General features: G+C 39.2%; 1 protein-coding gene across 5 annotated transcripts in view; it reads left to right on the forward strand.

Moving 5' to 3' along the window:
- The first annotated feature begins 2,282 nt into the window (after positions 1-2,282).
- cdkl5 (cyclin dependent kinase like 5) overlaps positions 2,283-23,748 on the forward strand; it is a 42,092-nt gene continuing 20,626 nt past the window's right edge. For 4 of the 5 annotated variants that reach the window (XM_084925901.1, XM_084926061.1, XM_084926223.1 and 1 more), the window contains exons 1-8: positions 2,283-2,839; positions 5,579-5,949; positions 9,564-9,598; positions 21,254-21,299; positions 21,378-21,514; positions 21,901-22,021; positions 22,326-22,385; positions 23,273-23,363. In XM_084925901.1, the coding sequence (XP_084782027.1) occupies positions 5,913-5,949; positions 9,564-9,598; positions 21,254-21,299; positions 21,378-21,514; positions 21,901-22,021; positions 22,326-22,385; positions 23,273-23,363 (527 nt within the window). In that variant the 5' untranslated portion in view covers positions 2,283-2,839; positions 5,579-5,912. The remainder of the gene's footprint in view (positions 2,840-5,578; positions 5,950-9,563; positions 9,599-21,253; positions 21,300-21,377; positions 21,515-21,900; positions 22,022-22,325; positions 22,386-23,272; positions 23,364-23,748) is intronic. The other variant, XM_084925979.1, reaches the window with a different exon arrangement.

Genomic DNA, 23,748 nt, shown 5'->3' on the forward strand with positions numbered 1-23,748 from the left:
TTTCTTCTTGCACAGGAGGTTAAAAAATAACCAGGTTAGAGCAGGGGAAATATTAATTAGGCCTTATATTAAGAAAGTATTGATTCATGTTGGGTATTTATATTAAACAGCATGTCACGTGGAAACGAAAATCTTTCTCTTTATGTGTATTTTTGTTATTGTGGCATGCTAATTATCACACAGGGGGTGATGAGAATAGAGATGACATGCATTGTAAGTGACGGAAGGTAAGCTGTGTTAATAATTAAAACATGTTTTTAATCAATAAATTAAATTAGCTGAAAAAACAGATACGTAATCTGTGTTACAGTAACAACAGAGCAGTTACATTCAAAATTTACAATTTTGAATTTTAAATAATTTATTAATGTAAAACTATAGATGCGCTTTCGCGAAAATCATGCATTTTAATTAGTAAAATCAGCAAATGACAATGATGTGATTTGTGGTATCAAAGCTGATATAATCATGGCTGGTTGAGAAGGAGTTCATTTTGTTTGCTTTGTCACTTCAGTTGTAACAACGTGTCTGTTTCAAACAGTTCAGTTTTCTAAAATTGCATTTTAATTGATTGTAACCAATATAATTAGGTAACATTTTGTATGTTGTATTTTTTTGTGTAAAAAGTATTTCTAATAATGCTAATTGAACATTTGTCACTTTTTTGTTTTGCTTTTTTTAATTTCATGGTATAAAAACGCCTTTTGGGTTAATTCTGGTATATTTTCCCTTTTTTTCTTTCTCCATTTATTTATTCTGTGACTATAACAGCACCATACTATATAGGAGTAATGAATGAACTGTTTCCACCTGAAATGTAATGGAATAAACATCCAAAGTAGTATAGAGTAACAGAAATACTCAACTAAGGTTCCTCAAGTATGTTTTGTGTACAGTATTTCAGTTAAATGCATTAGTTATGTAACACAGCTACAGATTTAAAAGATAGCTACATAATAGTCTAGAAATATTGTCACATGGCAGTAGTTTATAAGTTAAGATCCTCTTCCAGTTGTGACACTGTGGCAGAAAACAAACTCTTTCAAATCTCAGTATATGAACAGTAGTTACTTTTCTCTCTCATAGTAATTGTGGTATGAAATCCAAGTGGCAAAGTGTTTTTTTTTTCCTTTGTAAAATGGTTATGCACATTCACCAACCAAATGACACCACGCAACACATAACATAATAGTCAGTTGGCTACTGTCCATTAAAACATTTATAAAACTGTACTTTTTGAAACTGACACTTTGTCACATATCAAGCAACAAAGTAATTCAAATGTCATCTTTCTCCACAGTAATGAAGCCCATGTTAATGACTAGGGTTACTAATCCAGTCATAATGTGCTAAAACAAAGTAATGTGTTAAACCAACATATACAGTGCTGCTGCAGCAAACTGCAGGGCTGGCATTTAAAATTGATTTCATGTTTGCACTTTTACTTCTTTGTGTAGCAAAAGAAATGAGCTGGCCATTTACCTGGATGCTATTATGTATTCAGATTTAGTTTAGACATAACAGTACAGAGAAACCTGTTTGTTTGTTTTAGTTTAATAGTTTATTGTAATATCTTTTTCTTTTACATAAATTTAGAAATAATGTCAAGCCTTGTGCTATAATTATTGTGGTATCTTGTTGAATTGGGAATGACTTTAATAGGTTTAGATTTTAATAAACAATCACCTCACAAGCTGTGATGCACTGGCAGACAAAATGATCCAATACAGGCACAGGTAGAGCTCTCAGTCTGAAAAAGGACAACTGGGGTTTATAAGTCATTAACTTTTAGTATAACAAATGTTGCTCAGACAAAAAGGTAAGTAATTTTTTAAAGTACATTTAGCCTATATTTGCTGATATTTGCTACAGTTTACATAAAGACACGCCTTAATGGCATTTCTCTTTCTCCATAAACTATTCTCCTCATGGCTGCTGGACGGAAACTGAAAAAAATATTTTTCTTATGAACACGTTAAACACATTACCTCAGAAAAGATAAATCACACCTGCCAAAATGAACTCGAGAAGGTCAAACCGAGACCAGAAGGAGGTGTGTGTGTTTGGGGGGGGGGGGGGGGGGGTCACACACAAACAAAATAATGCAGCATTTAATGTGCACCATCTTTCTAACACCTGCTCTCATTACGAAGCCGGTCGATGCAGTGTCCGTGAGTCCAGTGGATTCACACCGATTTCGCCAATTAGTGCATTGGTGGAGGGGAGGTGTAGGTGAGAGCGAGTGGAGAGGAGCTGCAGGAAGATTTTTAATCAGTGACACAACATGGGTTGACCAAAGGGGAGGGGAGGGAGGCAGCAGCAGCAATTAACAGTGTAAAAATCTGCGTGCTGCTGGAAGGAGACGATCACCGGGCTTATCAAACGCTCAACAAACAGTGCGCTGGACTGCATTTCCATCCCAAAGTTTTATTTTTTCTCGACTCGCTGTGGATCTTAAACCACTGCTGGAACGCGCAGACGTCCGTGTTTCTATTGGCTGTGCGCAGCGTCGCTCAGAGGAATGACGATTTTGCTGCTATAACCAGCTGATGCTGAGGCTATGAACGCGGAGCCTCTGAAGAACTGTTGACGGTACATTGACACCCCGTCATCGGCGTTATGCCTGCGGATTCGGTCTCCCGTCCGTCCAAAGACTGAGTGAGTAGGACATTTGATCGTGTCACGACGCACAGGCCCGGGTTTCCCCCCCTCCTCCATCTCCTGTCGCTCCACATGATGTTTCTTCGTCTTCCCACATCATCATTTTCATGGGCATGATGCTCCGTGCTTCACAGATTGAGCTTTCTCACCTCGTACAGGCGTCACATCGCATCTGCAGGTAAACCTTCGCGTGGTTTAAACGGTGGATGGGCTACGAGGTTTTTTTGCTCGTTATCTCCTAGGATTTGATTTGATTTAATTTTTGGTATGTGTTGGGAATGATGTCTTACCACGGGTTTATGAGTGAAGGCTTTTTTTCTTCTTGAATTGTGGATGTTGTTGTGCAACATTGTCGTGAACGTGGACCGTTATAATGTATGCACTGGTTGCTGTGTAGGCTGAGAATCGCGTGGACAGCGATGGAATGGTGGTGCGCTCTGCAACGCAGCGACGAAAGAGACGCAGTTTCGGTGCAGAGAGAGCAGCATTACTATCCTCCCCCCACCCCCCTCTCTCACCTCACGCAAACACACATAGTCTCGTGCACGCGGACGCACGCACCTGCCTATTAAATTTACACTCCCAAACTCACTTATTGCCGAGGTTTCTTTGCATGCAGACTCCAACGAGCCTCAGTTGCAGTGTCGTGCTGCCGTCCATTCTATATTCATTCAGTATTTTCTGGACCTTCACGGTGATGTTTTCACCTTGTTTCCATTTCGTTTTGCAAGGAGAGGAAGCAGCTTATCAATAAACCGAATGCATGCTGTATCCATTTTATTTCCTCCCTAAAGTATGAGCTCTAATGTCTCATAGGTCACTCTTGTCGCTGGCGTATACCTATTAAAATGTGCACTACGAATTAATTCACTACCCACTGTCCTTAAATGACAAGCCATGGGTGGCCTTAACGTCCACCTTATCTCTTCCCCTGGAAAGGCTTAGCTGTGTGGAGCGTACACTGCATAGGAAAACGCCCACACAGGCACATGAGCCAAGTCAACATTAAAGTGTTTTTTTGCACTGCTGAATAAATCAAGTGTTATACAAATGAAGTTGGACTGATACTGTGAGAAGCTTTGATGGTTCCAGTCCAACAGCATTCACATTACAAAAGAGGCATTTAATATTCGTGGTCAGTTTTGGGATGTGTGACAAGAGACAGTCTGCCTTTAGATGTAATTGTTCTGGGGCTTTTTTTTTCTTTGCTTTGCTTAAACAAAATAATAACAATATTACCTGTACATAGATGTATAATAACCTCACAGAAAGATTGAGAGGTAACTATAAGCAAAGAGGGAGAATGTTAAATCTTCACATCAACCATCTCGGCTTGACAGATTCAGAGTTCTGCAGAGACAGCGGTCACTTCACAAAGTGTAACTGTTGCTGATGTGAGAGTGGTTTTGGAAAGTAAAACAACTGTTTTTGACCTAATGATCCTTTAGCTTAAAACCCAAGAGGTCACCGGGATTGTTCTAAATCCTCCTGACGCAGACGTGAATTTACACATCTGCTTTCCTAGGCAGCCCGTTTGTTTGAATTTCACCCAATAATTCTTCAGATGATCTGGGTGTTGTCACGCTGTGTGATCGAGTGCTCGGAGCAAAGTTCAAGTCTGACGCCACACCTGAGAGGGTATTGCTGAGGTGTAGGTTGTAATGATGACCCAATTCTTACCCTAATGCTATAGTTTGGAGAAAGACAAAGCAGACCTATTTGAGGAACAAATGAGAGTAGATTTTGATGTTTGTCATTTAGAATGATTATTTTCTTTGTTCTGTGATTGCTAAAACTGGGAGAACAACTTATTAAAAACCATAATTACATATTCTTTTTGCTTGTTTGGGTTGTGATGACTTAGACCTCAGAGGGTTAATTTGCTAATACCAAGAATGTGTCATTTTTACTGTGTTCAACATCCAGTTTACCTTGTTAACACTTCCTTGTTAGCCCAAACACAAAAACAGTTAATAGTTTTGCAATATTTAGGTGTTATGTAAAATATCTTGATGCATGCTCAATCATCCAGGTAAGGAAATCCCAGAAAGCTTGATCGTGTTCACCTGGACGTCATGTTTACAGTGGGAGAAACGTTTAATCACTCATCCAAGTGACTTCTTCAGTCTCACTCGGATGAGTGACGAAACATTTCTCCCACCAAGATGATGAACACAATCAGCTTTCTGGGATTACATAAAGTACTTGACAAATTTTTTTGGAGCCGACGACAGGAAACACGAATGACGACACAGAATGTGATGGTTAATCAAGTAGAGACCTTTCACTGAAAACCACAAACATCACTCAGCTGGTGTCTCCAGAGGGAAAGTCAGGCCGAAATCTGTGGGCTATAACATGCATCACTGTTTGTTACCAAAATTGTGCCAACCCATTTAGTAAGTGCGGAGATGTTTTATCGGATAAGTGAAAACTTTGACCTGCTGATGGTTGCCGAGTGCTGTAGGCAAATTAAAGAGGATTCATTCTCCTCGCACCATGGATATTAAAGCACTCCATCCAATGGCTGTCAATAACTTTATTAAATAGCAAAAATCCCTTTTTTTTGTAGGGACGGTAGAGAAAAAGGTAGGGGATCACTCAGAGGAGTCCTCTTCTGAGGATCTTCTGAGCACCTATGTTGTTGACATGCTTCCTGCAGCATCCTCCATGTTGATGTATAGCTAATTAGAATAGATGGGATCTGTGTGGAAGTCATGCTTAAGCCATGAATTATTTAAACATGTCCTCAAGGAAATATTGCCTTTCTGTATATCTACATGTCCTACTTATTCACTGTCTGTGTCAGGAAGACTAAGAGCATGCAAATCCCTGTGCAAGGAATGATGGGATATTTGGACCTTCAGAGAGACCCTTTGATTTAATTGCATCTTTGTTTTTGTCTCTGGTCTTCCAGGTTTGCCGGCATGCAGTGTTGGATGGAAGTAGAAGAAGGACATCAGCACATGGAATAAAGGGAGCGCAAAGGACATCTGAATACACTCGACTCAGATACCTAATATTTACAATAATAATAGATATTTTTTAAAAAGTCCAGAAAAGAGGCAGAGAGAGAGAAAGAGAGAAGCTATGGTGTAAAGGGAGTGAAGATGGGCCGTGATCAGACGCTTGCAATGTTCCTCCTGGAGTCCACAGTTCACTCCACCGGCTGGTCAAAGCAGGAGTCTCCTCGCTAAAAACCCGAGCAGCTCATTTCACCCGCTGGAGGAGCCCTCACTCTCGGTGATGTAATGAATAAGTTTGAAGTCCTTGGCATTGTGGGCGAAGGTGGGTGGATTTTACACGGCAGATTTCACTGCATGCTTTAAAACTTGAAGACTTTATGTACTGTTGCTGGTAACACTGGGGTCATAACCAGTGTACATTTTAATGGGATTCAGGTGTCTTACACTGCACAGCTGAAACCTACACACAACAAAATTGTTTTGGGTTTTTTTGTTTGCATGTATGCCTGTTTGATAAGAATACCTTTAAAGGTTTTACTATGAAGCCTCGCTCTTTCCCGTTTGGTAAATTGAAAACATCCCCTGCATATACCTGTTGTTTGGATCCTTTCCACAGCACTAATTTAATCAGTATGTTCACAGTCAACCATGCTCACCCCTCTGCTGCTCAGTTTATCTTCTCTAACAGTCTCTGTTTTTATTCCTTAATCACGTTCAGTTGCTTCTATTCTGTGTGATTATCATCATCATCAGTGCAGTCCAACCCTTCTTGGTCTTGGTGCAGCAAACAAAAATATGAGTATGAATATGCAGAATCTGCAGGCACGGGGACAAGATTTTTGTTTAGACCAAACATGTTTAAGAAGGTGTTGTTTGCATACAGGTAAACAGCCAGTCCAAAGAATTGCACATTTTTATTCAATTAGATTTTTTTTTTAATTTGTCTGCATTGCTAAACGATAACTTTCATGTGGGATAGGAAGTCTGGCTACTCCGGAAACCCCAAAATGTTATCAGATGATAGCCAATGGGTTCCCATGCCTAAAGCCTTTGGTTCAAAGGGTAGGATCAGCCCCTTCCTGGCCAGAAAGAAGTGCTGAGTTTGATAAGCACTGCTTAGAAAATCTAGTTTCAATTAAAATTACTTATTGAATTAAAAGACACTCCAAACTCAAGAGCAAGAACTGATTTGTAGTGCTGATGAAACTGATATTGCTTCAATCTATAAAACGCTGAATTTGCCATGTACAGGTAGTTCTAACTTTCAATGTTACTCTAGCCTTACTTTGTTTATGGTTAGTATGAGATGATTTAATATAATCACTTGTTTTACTGTTTAGGATAAAATTAGCAGTGCCTGTCTGACAAAGACATCCTGCTTATAGATGAGAAAAGCACTGTATATGGTTTTGGTTGGAAGTGTTTAGCTTGGAGGATGTAAAATGCCTTATTAAGAAATCGTAGAAACCACACATTTTTCAGCACCATATGAGTATTGCTGAAATGTTGAATATGCATGTAAGTAATTCTTGCAAATCAACTTTGTGATATTTTCAACAGCATAAATTAGTCTTGGTTCTTCTGAAAAGCTCATCTTTGATTCTGCTATTTTTATTCCTAATCGTACTTTTCTTTAAGGTTTATATAAATAAAATAAATAAAATTGCACTTTTAGCTGTGAGTGACTCTTAAGTGAGCCACACAAACGCCCTTTAATTAGCAATCCGTGTAGCTTCTGCTTCTTGTAGCCAGCAGCGTGATTTGCAGCTGATTTGACTGAGCTGGATCGACATGTATTCCTGCTTTACTCTAATGTGAGAAGACAGAGTAGCCAAGTGTTTATTCTGCTGTTGGTAATTCTCGCAAACTGTGATCTACACCAGCACTCGTTACTACATCTATCAAAAAGTTATGTACACAACGAACCGCAATAACAGTTTTCACACAGTTTTCTGGTTTTTTTTCATATGTTAAAAGCTCTGTGTGTACACATTTTTCATACTTTACACAGAGTATGTTTTATATATACAGTGTAACCCTGGCGGCATATATTAAAGTTAACTGTTGTCTCTGGGAACTCGCTTTTTTATTGTATTGCCATTTTTCTTCAACATTGACACAGATGGGTTTGCTGTATTTTAAATGTGTGCTATCACTAAAAATTGTTTCATCTTTTTCTTCCAGTCAAATTGTGTCTTTTTTTCTCTAAATACATCCTAATACCAATGTATGTAAACTTCAGTCAGTAAAACTATAAAGAAGATTTTTTGTCATACTCATGAATCAGAGGTAAAGCAACTTCAGAACATTTTGTTCTTTGTAGACAAAACTCCTTCACAGTTGCTGCATGTTTTTCAAACGTTACAGAGAATCAAAAAAAAAATGATCCGATTAAACAGCTGCTGCATTTTTAGGTTCTAATATTTTTTAAGTGTTTCCTTTTAGCATGCAGTTAGCTAAACAGGGAGTTTGACTGTTGTAAGGATCTTTCTTAAGAATCTCCAAAAGTTGATTCTGTTCATCTGGACGTAGCGTTTTGTGGGAGAAACGTTTCGTCACTCATCCAAGTGACTTCTTCAGTCTCAGCTGACTGCAGGTTTCCCCGATCTTATAAACAGTACATTTGCATAATGACTGAAACCAGCCCAGTGAAGGAACAATGGGTTTAAGAATGTTATTTAGGAGTCACCATTCTCTCCTTACTGCTTATTTACACATTCATGTTCCTGTGATTTATCAAAGAAACACATTTGTACGTGTACTTGTAATACTGCTGGGACATTCAATACCCTAACTAGCACCACTCACCTATCGTTGTCCATGGAAAAAGTAAGAAAGTAAGAAAGGAATTATGAAACAACTTAAGTGGGTTTTTGAAATTCCCATAATCATGTAACTCATGCACACGCTTGTGAGAGGTCTGTGCCATTTATTGCCAGCAATTTATGTGTATTGATAAAATGTTTGTTTTACCATGTAAGTAAATCAACTTTGTAAAACTCTGGAACTGCATAAATGTTACCACAGAGACCATTTCTACAGTTTTTCTGTAAAGACAAACTATATTTCTACAGGCTTCTCTTCATATCTGCACCTCTTTCTGCTCCTATAGCAAACAGATAAATATTTGAATTAATCAAAGATCTTATGATAAGAAATATCATTATAAAAAATAGGTTTTAATTGTTGTTGTTTTTAATTTCCTTTCACACAAAAAAAAAGGAAAACAAGAAAAAAATAAACACTGAAAGTAACTCCGAAAGCAAGCTAAGTGACAGATGGTGTCAAGGCAAAAGGGCATCATTCTCCGTAAGACTGAAGCTATAAAAATCTCTAAAACTCTGCACAGAAATCAGGCCATTGCCACAAAAACAGACCGATTCTGGCAGTAAGACAAGCAGCATTACCTAACCCATTACGTTGCATGTGTGATCTGAACAGCAACAAGAGCAGTTTGGAAAGACGTGGAAAACAATTAACTTCAGCAAATGCGAGTCCAGCTGACATCCTTGCAGGACAGAGCCAGAGACTCGACATCTGAAATATCAGCCATCATCCCAGTCTTGTTACCTGACACAATCATCTGTCTTAGTAAAGACAGGAACAGGGACACGGTGTGTGTGTGTGTGTGTGTGTGTGTGTGTGTGTGTGTGTGTGTGTGTGTGTGTGTGTGTGTGTGTGTGTGTGTGTGTTACTTGTGAAAGGTATAGCTGTGAGTGTGTGTTGAGTGTGTGGGAGAGCGAGTATGCATGCCTCCGCCTCACCTATTAACGGCTGTTTCTCTGGTGGTTCTCACCTACTGTACTTCTTTTTCATGAACCTGTTTGTTTGAGGTTTGGAGGTCAAAGCATAATTAAGATGTCAAAACTTTAACACCACATCTGAGTCTCACTTTTTTATTGAGCGTTTGCATCTTTCTCTCCATTTGTTGTCCAGGAGCATATGGAGTGGTGCTCAAGTGCAGGCATAAGGTAAGATAGTATTTCTGATTTCTCAGAGTCTTACAGTATGCCTGGTTTGTTTTATTGTGATGTAAAGTGTTTGGATGGTGGCAAACTGAGAAGAATGGTACGGTGATGAAGATTGAAACAAATGTGACTGGTATGATGGTTAAAATACTCAGAAAACTACAATGTCAACAGTGACGTTTCATCCCTATTTCATCCCTGAAATGTTAGCTAGCATGTTTTAACCCATTGTAAAAGCATACAGTAATGGAGGAAATCCTTTGCTTGGCTCTAAGTCAATATACTATGTAGACAGAAGTGCTGAGCCACCTACACATTATCAAGAGTAGCTGCTCAGTAATGGAAACGGATACCCTGAAGCTCCCGGCTCACAGTTTTGTGCAGATGTTAATGCCAGAGAAGGTTTGGATGTCTGCAGAGCACTAGCAACTTTTACATACTATGCATCTCAGCATTCAGTGACCCCGCTCTGTAACTCCAGTGGTCTGACCCTTTGTCGCTGAGTAGTAGTGGTTCTTAGACACTTCTCTTTTGCATTTACAATTGAGGGAGGGAAGAAATTACAACCAGTGAGCTCTGTAGAACAAATCATTCTTTCACAAATGGTTGTAAAGCCAGACTGCATGGCTATGTGCTGGATTTTATACATCTGTGGCAATGGGACTGAAAACAGCTGAAAGATTAAAAGACTGTGTGGCCCACTACTTTTTTTTCCATATAAAGCGTCTGGTCTGTATTTTAACAACCATATTTCTGTAGCTTACAGTAGGGAGACAAGCTGTATAAGCACAGCTTAGACTTACAGGTCTAATTCATTTAATAAGGAACAGATCTGCTGTTTTCATAGAGAACATTTATTGATGGCTTAGTTTTGAAGATTCTGCTATTGCACAAAATCGACCAGCGAGCAATTATAATACAAAACGAAATAAAGTTCATTTCGCTTTTCTAACACACCCACAGTTGGTCCATTTGTTTTGCAGACAATGTGCGTGGTCACAAATTTTGAGCTACAGACCACTGTGCTCATTGGCAGATGGCAAAATTTACCTCATGCACACCAACATTTGCAGCCTCACCAAAAGCACATCTCAAAGCTGTGAGGCTATTTATGCTAGGGTACTTATACTTGCAATGCCAAGCAAGTGTTTATCATGCAAGTTATTATCATTTGCCAATTGTTATAAAACACAAGGTAAAGCTGAGGCAGATGGAACCGTTAGTATTGCATTTATGTCCTAAAAAATAGTGGAGAAAGTGGTTTATTTATCGGATGATGGGATGGATGAATAGACAGGGAATCCCTTCAGAGTGAAAGAATGGTTACAGCCACCTTAAAGGTAGATTAGAAACTTTAATGTCACCACTTGCACATGTGCACCCTCATATGAATCACTTACTTGGTGCTTACTCACTGTGTCACGCTGTAAGCATGAGTCTGAATGTTCTCTGACAGACATTGTTAGATCACGTTGGATTTTAGCGGTGACTCTTAAAACAAAGTTATTAAATGTGAGCCATTAATGTACTTTGTATGCATGAATGAAAGGGCTGAAGGTGTGACTCATCCAGCTGTGTCTTACTTAATATAACTGTGCAGTTTCAAGCTTATCTTTAGCTGTTATATGGTCCTATTACTTGTTTCTCTGCAGTGTGTTTATAAAGTAAATGGATTTTCTCAACATGTAAGAACTTTCCAGATCAAAATGATTAAATTACATTGTTTGTCTTTTTGACTTGTAAAGATTGGGAATTCTCAAACAAAGCTCAAAGACCTTTTTTACACTGTTGAAATTTTGGACTTTAGTCCAAATTTATTACAACTGCTCTGCAAAACAGTAGTGCACATGCAACCAAAGACCGCCTGCAGCTGAAGGACAAATTTTCACAGTGTGACTTCTAATAAGGCTCGCATGTGCATGCCAACCAGTCAAAAGGAAATGAGGCAAAATACAAAGGGCCAGTTTTGTAATATTTGAATAAATTTTAGGAATAAAACATTTCCTTCCCAACCACGTCAAATCTCTCCTTTTTCTCTTACTGCCATCATGTGTTTAGACTCTCTGCATGGGCTTGTGGGCCAAACAGAAGAGTTGTGCGGTTGGATATGAGGGCAAGCTAGCTCACATATGCCTTTTAACCCTCATCCGTAAAAGGCTGACTGGGTATTTTGTTGCCATGTCAGGTGGGCGGCATACACACCTAAGTTTGTGAATGTGATGACTCGAGAACGAGGTGACATGGGATTTTGAAAGTGATACCATAGGGGTGTCTGCTCGTAGGCTTGGGGGTAGCACTGGTGGTTGCCAGTATATTTTTTAATTAATGCCACAATTCACTGGAATATACGACATGCCTCAGGAGGATATTGTCTAATAGATTTTATTGGACCCATCCTACACAATGTAACATTAGGTAAACTTGCATGATGATTGCTGCTACGCTGTTGAAAGTTATCTGCAAAATAAGTAGTAAGCTAACACACTCATTCAGTTAGCACCTTTTATCTCTACTGGTCATGTTAAACGTGTGCAGTCAGTTATTTTTATTAGAGTTTTTATATTGTCAAATCTGAAAGCCACGTAGTTCTGTGGTTTGGCATCATGCATATCCATTCAGCATTGTTTCTGTTGTTTTCTATTAGCGCCAAGAACAAGTATAGCCTAATGGTCAAGAAGCGTGAGCAGGTCACAGCGACAGCACAGCACGCTGCTACCTGTGCATGTTGCTTATATGCTGTGAATTTTGAGGGTAAAAAAATGTAACAAATTTACCAAAGACATATTTAATACCTTATTAATTCAGTTAGTAGGAAGTAGGCTGTTATTTCATCTTTCAGAAATAACAAATCTTTTTGCTACGTGATCATAATTAGCAGCTAAATGTGCTCAAACTTACAGAAGGTAATTGTGTAGATTAACCCCCTTCTAATGAAATTCTGTCCATTTTTGCAAAGTAATATGTAGCTATAGCTTTCAAATCAATGAGGAGTTGTTGTCCGAAGTTTACACACATGGACATAGAAGTCATGGTAACTTTTAAATTTGAATGATTTCTTTAAATTGTTTTTTTTTTCCAGGGTGAATGATTGTTGTTGCTGTGTGCTTAATGACTTTAAAAAACAATTTAAACTTTCTCTAATTGGCTGAAGGACAAAGGTATACATACAGGCTGAACTATAGCTTTCTGAGTCATTTCTAAACAACAACAGAGTCCAAGAAATTCAGTTCAAACAGTTTACATAAGTACAACTTATTTGGATGTGTCAACACTTCGCCAGGGGCTGAAAAAGGACCCAAACTTTTACCCTCCAATGAGAAGAAATGTGCAGATGTTCAAAAACAACCCAGGAACTACTGAGTCTCAAGGCTGCTATGAACTGGAAACTGCTGAAACACCAGTGTCGCTGTCCACAGTAAAGCCAACGAAGAAAGAAGCTGCCCAAATGGACAAGCCAAATACCTTCTGAAGAAAATTTTATGGTCACACGAGACAAAGACTAAGATTTTTGGACACAGTGACAAGAGTAAAGGTGAGTATCTCAGGCCTAAGAAGACTGTAGCAACTATCAAGCATGGTGGTGGTAGCATCATTGGTGGTACCAACAGTGGATGGAATAATAAAGGCAGACTACCTCCAAATTTTTAAACTTCAGCCCAAATCAAGAAAACTTGGACATAGTTGTATGTTCCAACAGGAGGACAATGATCCCAAACACATCAAAACGGGTTCTGGAATTGATAAATCATTCACGTTAACATAGGCTTCTGGAATGACTTTCCCAAAGCCCTGACCTCAGCTCTACTGAGAATTTTTAGAATATAACCAACTAACTGTGCCAAGAAGAGTGGTCAAATATCCAGCCAAAATTATGCAGAATTATTGAAGGTAGTTTATGGCTACCAAAGCGTCTGCTTGACTTACAACTTGCTAAAGGATATTTAACCAAATATTAATATGGAGTGTATCCATATACATGTGAGCCTGTATGTATACTTATAACCCTTTGTGGATGAGAGGAAATGCAAAAAAAAATTCAAACTGCACTCAATTTCTTTTTTTTCCTTTTTTTTGGTGAATGTGGTGACTGTGAATGTATGACTGCAGCTGTAGTTAACGAAAAAAGTGCAATATTTGCCTCTTAAATAAAGCAGTACCTAATGTAAAAGCAAATTTTGTTACTGTTAATTCAAATGATTACGGTAATTTCTTATGAATGACAATTGTGTTACATAGTACTTCGTTCACAACCACTAGTTATTCATTAATAAAAACGGCACCTAATGTCTAACCCAACTTTGTCTAAAGTGCTTGTCGAAAAAGTGGAAACAAAAATCCCTTAAGTGGTTTTAAGAAAATGTCTTTTATTTGTCTAAGACTGATGAGCTTGGTGTTCAGAAAACATGATTTTCAGTCAGTGGTTTTAATTAGTTTTAGTTAGTGTGATTGTTTATTCACTATTTTTATTTAATAAACCTTTAAATTCACAATATAGTCTTCTCCAATAAATCTCACCTTTCACATGGTGCAGTACAATAACCAGACAGCCCATGTGAAAGTACGATACAGACACAGGGGTTTGGATTGATAGGCAAGTATTTTCCATTCGTCTTTTCAGATTTTTTGTATTTTATGTGTTCATTGATCAGGCTTATTTAGGGCTTTTCCAGGCTTTTGAATCAGTCTTAGGCAAGTTGACTGCCGGTATGCCGAGTGGAGCACTGATGTTTTAGAAAGCAGGAATAATGCTGTCAGCTACAAACAATGCAGCTATTCAAGCACATTAGTCAATAAACTTGGAAGCAATCTTGGAATATAAAAACATCTGTGGATGAATCAGCATGTTACAATTGAACACAAACACACACACACATTGGTATCCTGGCTTGGTCAGAGAGGAATGGGGTTAATGGCGGATTACAGCAAATATTATGAGCACCTGTATTCAGACATTCATTAATAAATAGACATTAACGAAGAGTTTAATTACACTGAAACTAACAAAGGGGGCCCTTTTTGATCAGCACTGATGTGGTTTACATGTGAAACAGATTGCTCCACGCTGTGCCTGTTGAAATAAATTTTCTGGGCTTTCTTTAATATAAACACTAAAGCAAATTTAAAGATTAAAGAAGCTAAATTGCACATTGTTTTTAAAGACACTTTACCCTTAGATGTGCAGAAACATTGAAATTGCCATCTGTTTAGTGACAGTTTAAAGTTACTTGACCTCCTTATGTGTTTGGATTCTATGTGTCTATAATTTGTACTTTTTTGATATTGTCATTGCACACAGAATAGTTTTGTGGCTATTTTGTGATTATTTTTTTTTTAAATCGTCCTCAATGTTTCGGTTGTTTTTAACAGACAGATAATTGAATGTTTTTGATAACTGAATGTTTAAAGGCAGACTTAGCATTGAGTACTCAGGATTGGTTGGTGTTTTCCCTGTAGTCCATTTTCCTACATACCATACAGTCTGAGCATGTTTCATCCAATATAAGTCCTGTCATTATGACGTCCTTACTTTGCTGTGCTTCATAAAACTTTCAAAAAAGCCATAAATTATACATATTGAGTGACATTCTGAATATGCACATACTTGCATTCTGAGAACATGCACAAAATGACACTGTAAGTAGAACACAGTGGTTTGGCAGGAAGTTGAAATTCAAAGAGGGACAGATAAAAGAGAAGCTAGAAGAAAAATCTGGGAACCAGATGTATTAACATGCAGGATGCAGCTGAATGTAAATTTGGACAGCGCCTCATCTCTTAAACATATTGGCCTGTTGTGGAGGAAGGCTTAAGTTTTTTGGCTCTTTGTACTGTCTTTGTGCTCTAAAGGTAAACCCTGCATTTGTGAGAGAAATGTTTGTCTACCCGTTATGGCTACAGTCACAGAATCCTAATATGTCTAAGAGACACAGAGAAATGCCAAAGCATAGTAAATCCCAGTCAAATTAAAATAAATCTTTTTGGTGTCTGTAGCTAAAGAGGTAAAGCAGGTAATCTACTAATCAGAAGGTGACTGCTTCAGTCCGCATGCCAAATATTTTTGAGTAAGATACTAACCCCAAGTTGCTCTGATGCATCCATCAGAGTGTGAATGTTATAAAGAAAGCACTTACGTATAGAAAAAAGTGGTTGGGTGAATGAGGCGAGTTGTATAAATGTGCTTTGAGTGCTTCAGTAGAGTAGAAAAGCACTGCATACAGTAAGAACCAGTCCATTTACCATTTACCAGTAAATTACTTCCCACTGGTTATTGGTACTGTTTGTATTATTGTATGCACTAGTCAGACACAGAGTGAGAGACAGAGCAGGAGAGCAAAATACCACTAGAGCATAACCATTACTCTCCAAGGTTTATTGTACTGTATTGATTACTCCATAAAAACCATTCTGAGTCATTAACTTTTAATTAAATATGATGTGCATAAAATATCTGAGGGACTAGTGAGTGATAATAGTGACTTTTAAATTCCAAGCGTTCTATATGCATTTTTTTGGTGGTAGAAAACAAGATATGAGCTTAACAGTAAAGGTGACCCTAACTTAATGCACAGAGGTGAAAATACCACCTAACTTAGCTAATATTTTAGCTTTACCATCAGCATACTCATTCTGCTGTCGAGTCTCATTGGCAGGCTTGTTCAGTAACAGAGCTCACTTCACAGTATGCCTGCCTACATAGGCTATGACAATGTTCAGTCTTTATATTAATTTATTATAGCCATGATTTTAAAAGATGACCTTTCTTTACACCGTGAATTGTCTCTGTGCGTGTGTGTGTGTGTGTGTGTGTGTGTGTGTGTGTATACCTCACAAAGTCCACTCTGGCACAAGAACAGTTAATATTTCCATGCTTGCATAGCACAAATGAAACAGCTAATAACATAGCATATCTTTAAAATTCAGTATTTTTCTGTCACAGACTTTTTTTTTCTTTCTCTGGACCACAGATTTGTTGTTTTCAGCAAATCTCCATTTCATAAGAAATTAAATACCAGCTGTCAAAGTGTGGGTATGTTAAACTGGGTATTGCTTCCCGTCCTCTGGGTTACTAAGAAGTGACATGTGACATGTTTCTCATTTATATAACAGTGTAGGGATTCATTTTCACACACACTTGGAGCCAAAGATTCAGACCATTGCAATAAAAGCTTTTTAGCTTTGCTGCAGTTATTTTTACTTTTCTCAGCTGGAAGCAGGGCAAAAGAGAAAAGGGTAGCTGAGGGAGAGAGACAGAGAAGCAATGTGTGAATGTGTGTGCGTGCACGATGGAGAGAAGGAGATGCAGAAGGATGTATCGAACAGGGAGACTACGCTGATGGTAAATGGGTCACCCTGTTAGGAGTCTACAGCAGACCTGCGTGTAGTTAAGAGAATCATGCCTGCAGGCTGTGTGTGCTGGGCTAAAACCTTACCCGGTGACACAGTAACTGTGCAAGGAAGGAATTAAATGCATTTTAAATGTATGTTCATGTGTAAATTATATATGCTTCACCTCACGGTATGCATTTGATGGCACATATAATTAGTCTAGTGAACGTGCGCCAGCGTTTGTGCAATGTTCCGCCACTTTATGCAAGTGTTTTTATTAGCGTATGTGGGTGTGTGCATAGAAGCTTGTGTTATCTTGAATTTGTGTTTTTGGAGTGACAATAGCACAACCTACACAGCCAGTGTTTCCTGGTGCCTATACAGGATCTCAGTGCAGTGCTGGAGGGCTGAGAGGACTTGTTAATTAATTACTGGTAGGCGACCAGCAGAAAAAAAAATTCATCAGTGACTCTTTGATAATTGATTACTTGTTTAAGTGGTTTGTCACATTACAGTCCCATTCATTTACTGGTTATAGATTCTCACACGGGTTTTACTTGAATTTCTCCGTTTAAAATCTTTGTGATCAGAACCTGATGTGTTAATTTCACTTTTCAATCCAAGCAATTTGAAAGCATAATAATAATTGTAAGAAAAAGAAAAAACTAGAAAACTAGAAAAACAAAAAGACGTACATTTCTCAGGAAATTTTGAGTGCCCCAATGCACCAGCTGGCCATGAAGATGTCACCACAAGTAAGAGCTAACCAAATAATAGCTTTGGGGAAGCTGTAAGACATTTTAAGGTCAAGATTTAGGTAGCCAAACATAAATAAATAAATGAATGAATAAATAACCGTGGATAAAAAAAGAAACAGGTGTGGAATGGTCATTAGAATTTTATTCTGAAAGTCTAAAGCTTTTGCAGGCATCCTGTTTTTACAGTAGTAGTCATAATTGAAAGAATAAAACCCACTATCCTTTTCAGCCCTGAAAAGAAGCTTTACTATTTGCAAGCTTTTATTTTGACAGTCTAGTACTATTTAGCTAGTCTTTTTAGAAATGAGAGACAAAGTGTAGACATTGTTCATCAGCCCTCCCATGTCCAAGTGTGAAGGAGACAGGAAAGAAGCGTATTAAAATGGAATTTGGTTATTGAGTAGGTCTTATTTTGAAAGGCCAAATTTTTTAAACATATCCTGCTTAAACCACTATGGCATCCACACAATAGTCCATTATATTCATGCATTACTGTAGCGAGTTTACGTCACAAAATGAAGTACCTTGAGCCAACTGTTGTTGTGATTTGGTGCTATATAAAAAAAGAATTGAATAGCTCATTATATACAGAAGAGCCAGCATCATTTATGAGCCCCAGCAATTGGCTGCAATATTTGTTGTTTGCAAGCTTTTATTATGAAGGACACACTTTGCTTAGAGTCTGATTTTGAAGGTGAATCAAAATTTAGACAGTCTGGATCAGACTGTCTAAATTTAAGTCTAATTCTTCCCTCTCTTTGCCATCCTTACAGCAACACTTATTCAGTCCAAATGACATCCTGATGTCCTTGCTGTAGATCCTGATGAGATATATCAGCGAGTCAATGTCTCACTTGCTCCTGGCATACAGCTTGATGCCATCCATGTACAGGAGGTGGCAGATGGTCATTCAACTCCTGAATGTGTTTCTATAACCACTTGCTGTGATGAGCTGGCTGAGGGTGTTGAGGCCTATACAGCACAGCAGCGGGAACAGTGTATCACCTTGATATAATCTGAACTTTGATGGTGACTTGTGCAGTTGGCATGGAGTTGTTGTCTTCCAGAGATTCATTCAGTACCTGATGAAGGCTATTAGTACGCCATTAATCTTTTATAGCACCAAACACTCCAGTAGTCCATGTAAGGCACAGGCTTTCTTGTAGTCAGTCCAGGCAGTGCTCAGGTTGGTCTGCCTGGTCTTAGAGTCTCTGACTCTATCGGTGAAAGGGTCTTTGGAGAGCAGGCCGTTTGTTCTTTTGAACTCTGCTTCTCCGCTTCATCTCTTCAGACTAGTAGCCAGAGGTGTGAGACTCTGTTTGGCAGTTTTGAGAGCCTCAGTTACGGAAATTTTGTACTTATCCATGGGCTGCTGGCAGTGGGGATAGTAACTATGGCGGTGTTAACATCGTCAGATAGGATTTTGTTAATGAGCCCCAGATGTTGTACAACTGTCTTGAGTCTGGTTAGTCTCGACTACTGCTCAGTATTGTTCCTTTTGAGTTGTCTCCTCGGGATCTTCAGCTCACTAACTGCTTCCTTCTTTTGACGTTAAAGCAGCGGTCCCCAACCCCCGGGCCTCGGACCGGTACCGGTCCGTGAGTCGTTTGGTACCGGGCCGCGAGAGTTGAGGCTCAGGTGTGAAATGTATGGTTTTCAGGGTTTTTATTGGTTTTCAGCGTTATTTTGTTATCGTTTTTATCGTTTACTCGGTTTTCCTGGGTCTTTTCACGAGTGTTATGAATAAATTTTCTTTTTTTCGGTACCGGTACTAGTTTTATTTTGTTGTATTTATCCGTGACACCTTAAAGGCCGGTCCGTGAAAATATTGTCGGGCATAAACCGGTCCGTGGCGCAAAAAAGGTTGGGGACCGCTGCGTTAAAGCACTGAGCTATCGGCTGCTTCTTGGTCAGCATGGCCTTCTGCTCATCCATAGGTTGTACCTCTTGGGTCAGGGGGGCATTTAAGCTTTGCTTTTTCATGTACTTTGTTTGACTTGTTTAAATCAGCAGCAGCAAATTAGCAAAGGTGAGGCTATTTTGGAGTGTGCTGACATATCTGTGGTTTCAAAGGTAAATCAGTGCAGGTCAAAGAGCCCACACATGAGCACAAGTATCATCAGCGCTTTAGATATTGCTACCACAGAGCTCGAAATGTCCCATATGGTGCATGGCTGCTGGTGTGTGTGTTTTTGTCTGTCTAGTAAGCACTGTAAAGCTCCCAGTTTGCTCTTCAGATTTTTTCCCCCCTTGGCTAAAATCTCTAACTTTACTCTGAGGATTAAGTGCTGTCAGAGCTGTAAATCCTTGTTGTTTCATTTCATTTGCCTCTCATGTAAAAATCTCTAAACAGTCAACTTTGTACTGAAAAAACGCACAGGCAGTCAAACGATTTGTTTGTGTGAGCAAAAGCACTACAAATGACGCGTAGCTCATCATCACGCTGGCTTTTCCCCACACTGAGGCTGATTCTGTTGCCTATTCCACAGAAAACAAAAGAACAATAGCGGGACACAAGAGCGGCCAAGGACACTGCCCAGTATGTTGTAATTCTCGTAGAGCCTCTGGGTATAGCATCAACACCAAATAGACAAACAATGTCATGTTGACTGCAACAAGACTTTTTGCTTTATGTTGTGACATGCACAACATTTGCTTTGTATCAGTTTTTATGAGGTAACACATGTTGAGAGACACTGTATCACTAGTAGCTTTAGCTTCAACACAGACGCTAAATAAAACAATTAATGCATGCAGCGAGAAGGACTGTGCTAGAGTCATGGAGATTCCCCTTAGTCCTAAAATTGCTACTTTCTTTCAACAAAGTAGGCCTGGTGTTTGATTTTCAGTGAAAAAAGTCAGGCTGTTGCATTATATGACTGCAATATTATTGTATGTAGGGGAAATGTAATCACCTAGCATCAAACAAGCTGGCACACATGTAAATCACTGCGTTTACCTCTGAAAAATCATGCATTTTCCGTCCAATAGCCTGCCCCAGTCCATACAGTACAGAGTGAAACAAAAAGGAGTTCCTATGGTATAGACTGAGGGTCCATCCTTTTGCAGTAGTTGCTAAGAGGCTTTTTAAAGTGTGCTGCTGCTGGGCCATGGCAGTCTAGCAGCAGCAAAAATCTCTGCGCTTGTGTTGTAAAAATTCAGCAAGGTCAATCAAGCAACCTGCAAGAAGCTGAAGGAGGCCTAAGGGCGTTTTAGCTATGCCAAAGAAGTGCTGTTTTGTCTGTCCGTGTGTATGTGCGCACTTGTATGCATGTGTGTGAGAGAGAGATAGCCCTGAGTAAAATAACTGAAATGAGAGCACCAGCATCGCTCTTGTTTTGGCACTGCCACGGCAACTTTTCCTTCTTAATGTTAGGAGTGGGCAGGAGTGGAATTTAAATGTCCTCTCTCTTTCTTTTTACCTTTTTTTGTCGTTGTTGTTCTGCAGATACTTTCTATTTCTTACTTCTTCTTTGATCTTAATGGTCTTGTGTCGTATAGGTCTGGTTGTTGAGGTGTTTGTCTTTGGCTTGGTAAGTGGTTTGATTTTACTTTTATCCTCATGTCTCCACAGGAAACCAATGAGCTGGTGGCGATTAAGAAGTTCAAAGACAGTGAAGGTGAGTGGAGTGAGCCAGGAAGTTAGGAGAGGAGAGAGGAGCTGCTGTCTAATTTCTGCTTCTTTAATTTCCGAACAGAAAATGAGGAGGTCAAAGAGACCACTCTTCGGGAGCTGAAGATGCTTCGGACACTGAAGCAGGACAACATCGTCGAGCTGAAGGAGGCTTTTCGGAGGCGGGGGAAGCTCTACCTCGTCTTCGAATATGTCGAGAGGGTCAGTTCAGCGACTGCGTCGTTATCATTTGACTTCGCACACGTTCCTCCTCTCTACTCTGCCGTATCTAGATTCCTAGCCTACTTCTAAGTTTCAGGATGTTGAGACTGCTCACTTAAGCATTAAAAAGTGTCGCCATGGCAACATATGAACTATGCTGTTGGTGAGTAATGGTATTCCCCACTGTGTTGCCAGGGTACCCGGCCAAGTGTTTATTTTATGACAGGTTTTATTTTCATGCTGTACTCTAGTCATTTAGCATGGTGTCCCCTCTCACCCCCTGTCAGGGCTAAAATAAAAAAAAGAAACAAAAAAGAAATTAAAGGTTAACACCATTTATATTTTTAGAGCACACTTTCTAACAGGGAATTTCTTGCACCTTGCAGAATATGCTGGAGCTACTAGAGGAAATGCCCAACGGTGCTCCGCCTGACAAAGTCCGCAGCTATATTTACCAGCTCATCAAAGCCATCAACTGGTGTCACAAGAATGAGATTGTGCACAGAGGTGAGGAAGTGTTAACCGGTCTAATGTCACATCTGAAAATCACACTTTTATGATTCAATAATGATTCAAAAAAGGAGGAATTCAGTTCAAATTATGCTGTTGTACATGAGCATGTTGGTTGAGCCTTTCCACACATCAAGAATAGTTTGCTAAGACAAAGTACTGTCATAGGAGGGAAACTGAAGCTGAAGTAGACCTTCAGCTCTCTGCAAAAAATGTATATTGTTGTCTTGTATTCATGTTACGTATTCATGTAGTAGGACAGCATTTGAAGCATATTGTTAATGCCTCATTTTTCTTCCAGATATTAAACCAGAGAACCTCCTTATCAGCTCCGAGGATGTTCTCAAACTTTGTGACTTTGGTGAGTCTTCTTCGGTTTTTTACAGCAGCCAGCCATGTGTCACGGTGCTGTAAGGATTTAGAGTCTGTGTGCAAGGCAGTAATAACTCCCAGACCACGCACATTTCGCTGCTCGAGTGATGATAACTGCTTTTAAGATCAAGCAAACTCTTTAACACCGTAAATCGCTTTCAGTGATTATTTGAGTTTTTGCAGTTATCTCTGTGATTGCATTGTGCCCAGTTTGGTTTCTTTGGCTTAGTTCGGTGTGAAAAATCCCACCATTAATTTGTCACCTTGTAAGTTGTATATCAGAAGGATCAATTCTGCCATTTGGGAAGCAGCCAAGCAGCATTATAAAGTGCAGCCTGCTGGGTTTTAACACAATTAATCCGCCAAAGAAGTCCAATTAGTGAAGCACCTATTTTCTCTGTAAAACACTAATAAAGTGCATTGATATGACACGTCTTTGCCATTTTACTGTTTTCCAGGTGTGTGTTTTACATTAGCGTCAATATCAGCAGGGTCACATGGTTAGTTAGCGTTGCATAATTGGCTAATGCAATGCTATTTAGTCAGCTGGGGTGAGATTTGTTTGTTATTCACTGTTGGAGCTGGCGTTCTGTTTATTGTGACTTTTTTATGATTAAAATGGACTCTCTGTACGACACTTTTCCAAAGCACAGTCTCCAACTGCCTGCAGTGACATAACTAATTAGTTTGATCACATGGGAAGACCGTGTTGTTACTAAGCTGTCCAAATTACTTGAACACTGAGAGTCCTTTTTTTGTTTTTAATTGATCTTTGAAAGAGTCTGAATTGTATATTATCACACTTCAATGTGATGGCTGTGTAACATACAGAATCAGGTGTACGTGATTTATTGAATATCTGTTACTCTGGCGCAGGTTTTGCTCGTAACCTGTCTGAAGGAACAGATGCCAACTACACTGAGTATGTCGCCACAAGGTGGTACCGCTCACCTGAGCTGCTGCTGGGGTGAGTTCCTGTGTGTGCATCTGCGTGTGCATGTCTGTGCATACATGTATATATATGCAGGAGCTGAAGTGAGAAACATGAAGCGAAGGAAAGAGCACAGAGCATAAGATATGTTTCTGTGTTTTTCCACAGAGGGTATCAGAAGCTTTTCTCTTGTGATACCATCATACCTTAAACAAAATAACACAGTACTGGTCTCATTTTCTCAGCTAATACTCATTCATTTTTGCATTATATGTTTAATGTATCAGCTCGTGCCTACAGCCTGACACGAATAAATGAAAGCAAGTTATAGCAGAAATCTTATTATATCAAAGCAGCCTTAAACAGAGATCTCTTCTCATTACAAACTGAGGCCAAACTTTCCAAAGATCCCAAAAATGTC

The sequence above is a fragment of the Perissodus microlepis genome, chromosome 1, assembly GCF_051167445.1.
Source record: "Perissodus microlepis isolate ML-2025 ecotype Zambia chromosome 1, ASM5116744v1, whole genome shotgun sequence".
NCBI lineage: Eukaryota > Metazoa > Chordata > Actinopteri > Cichliformes > Cichlidae > Perissodus > Perissodus microlepis.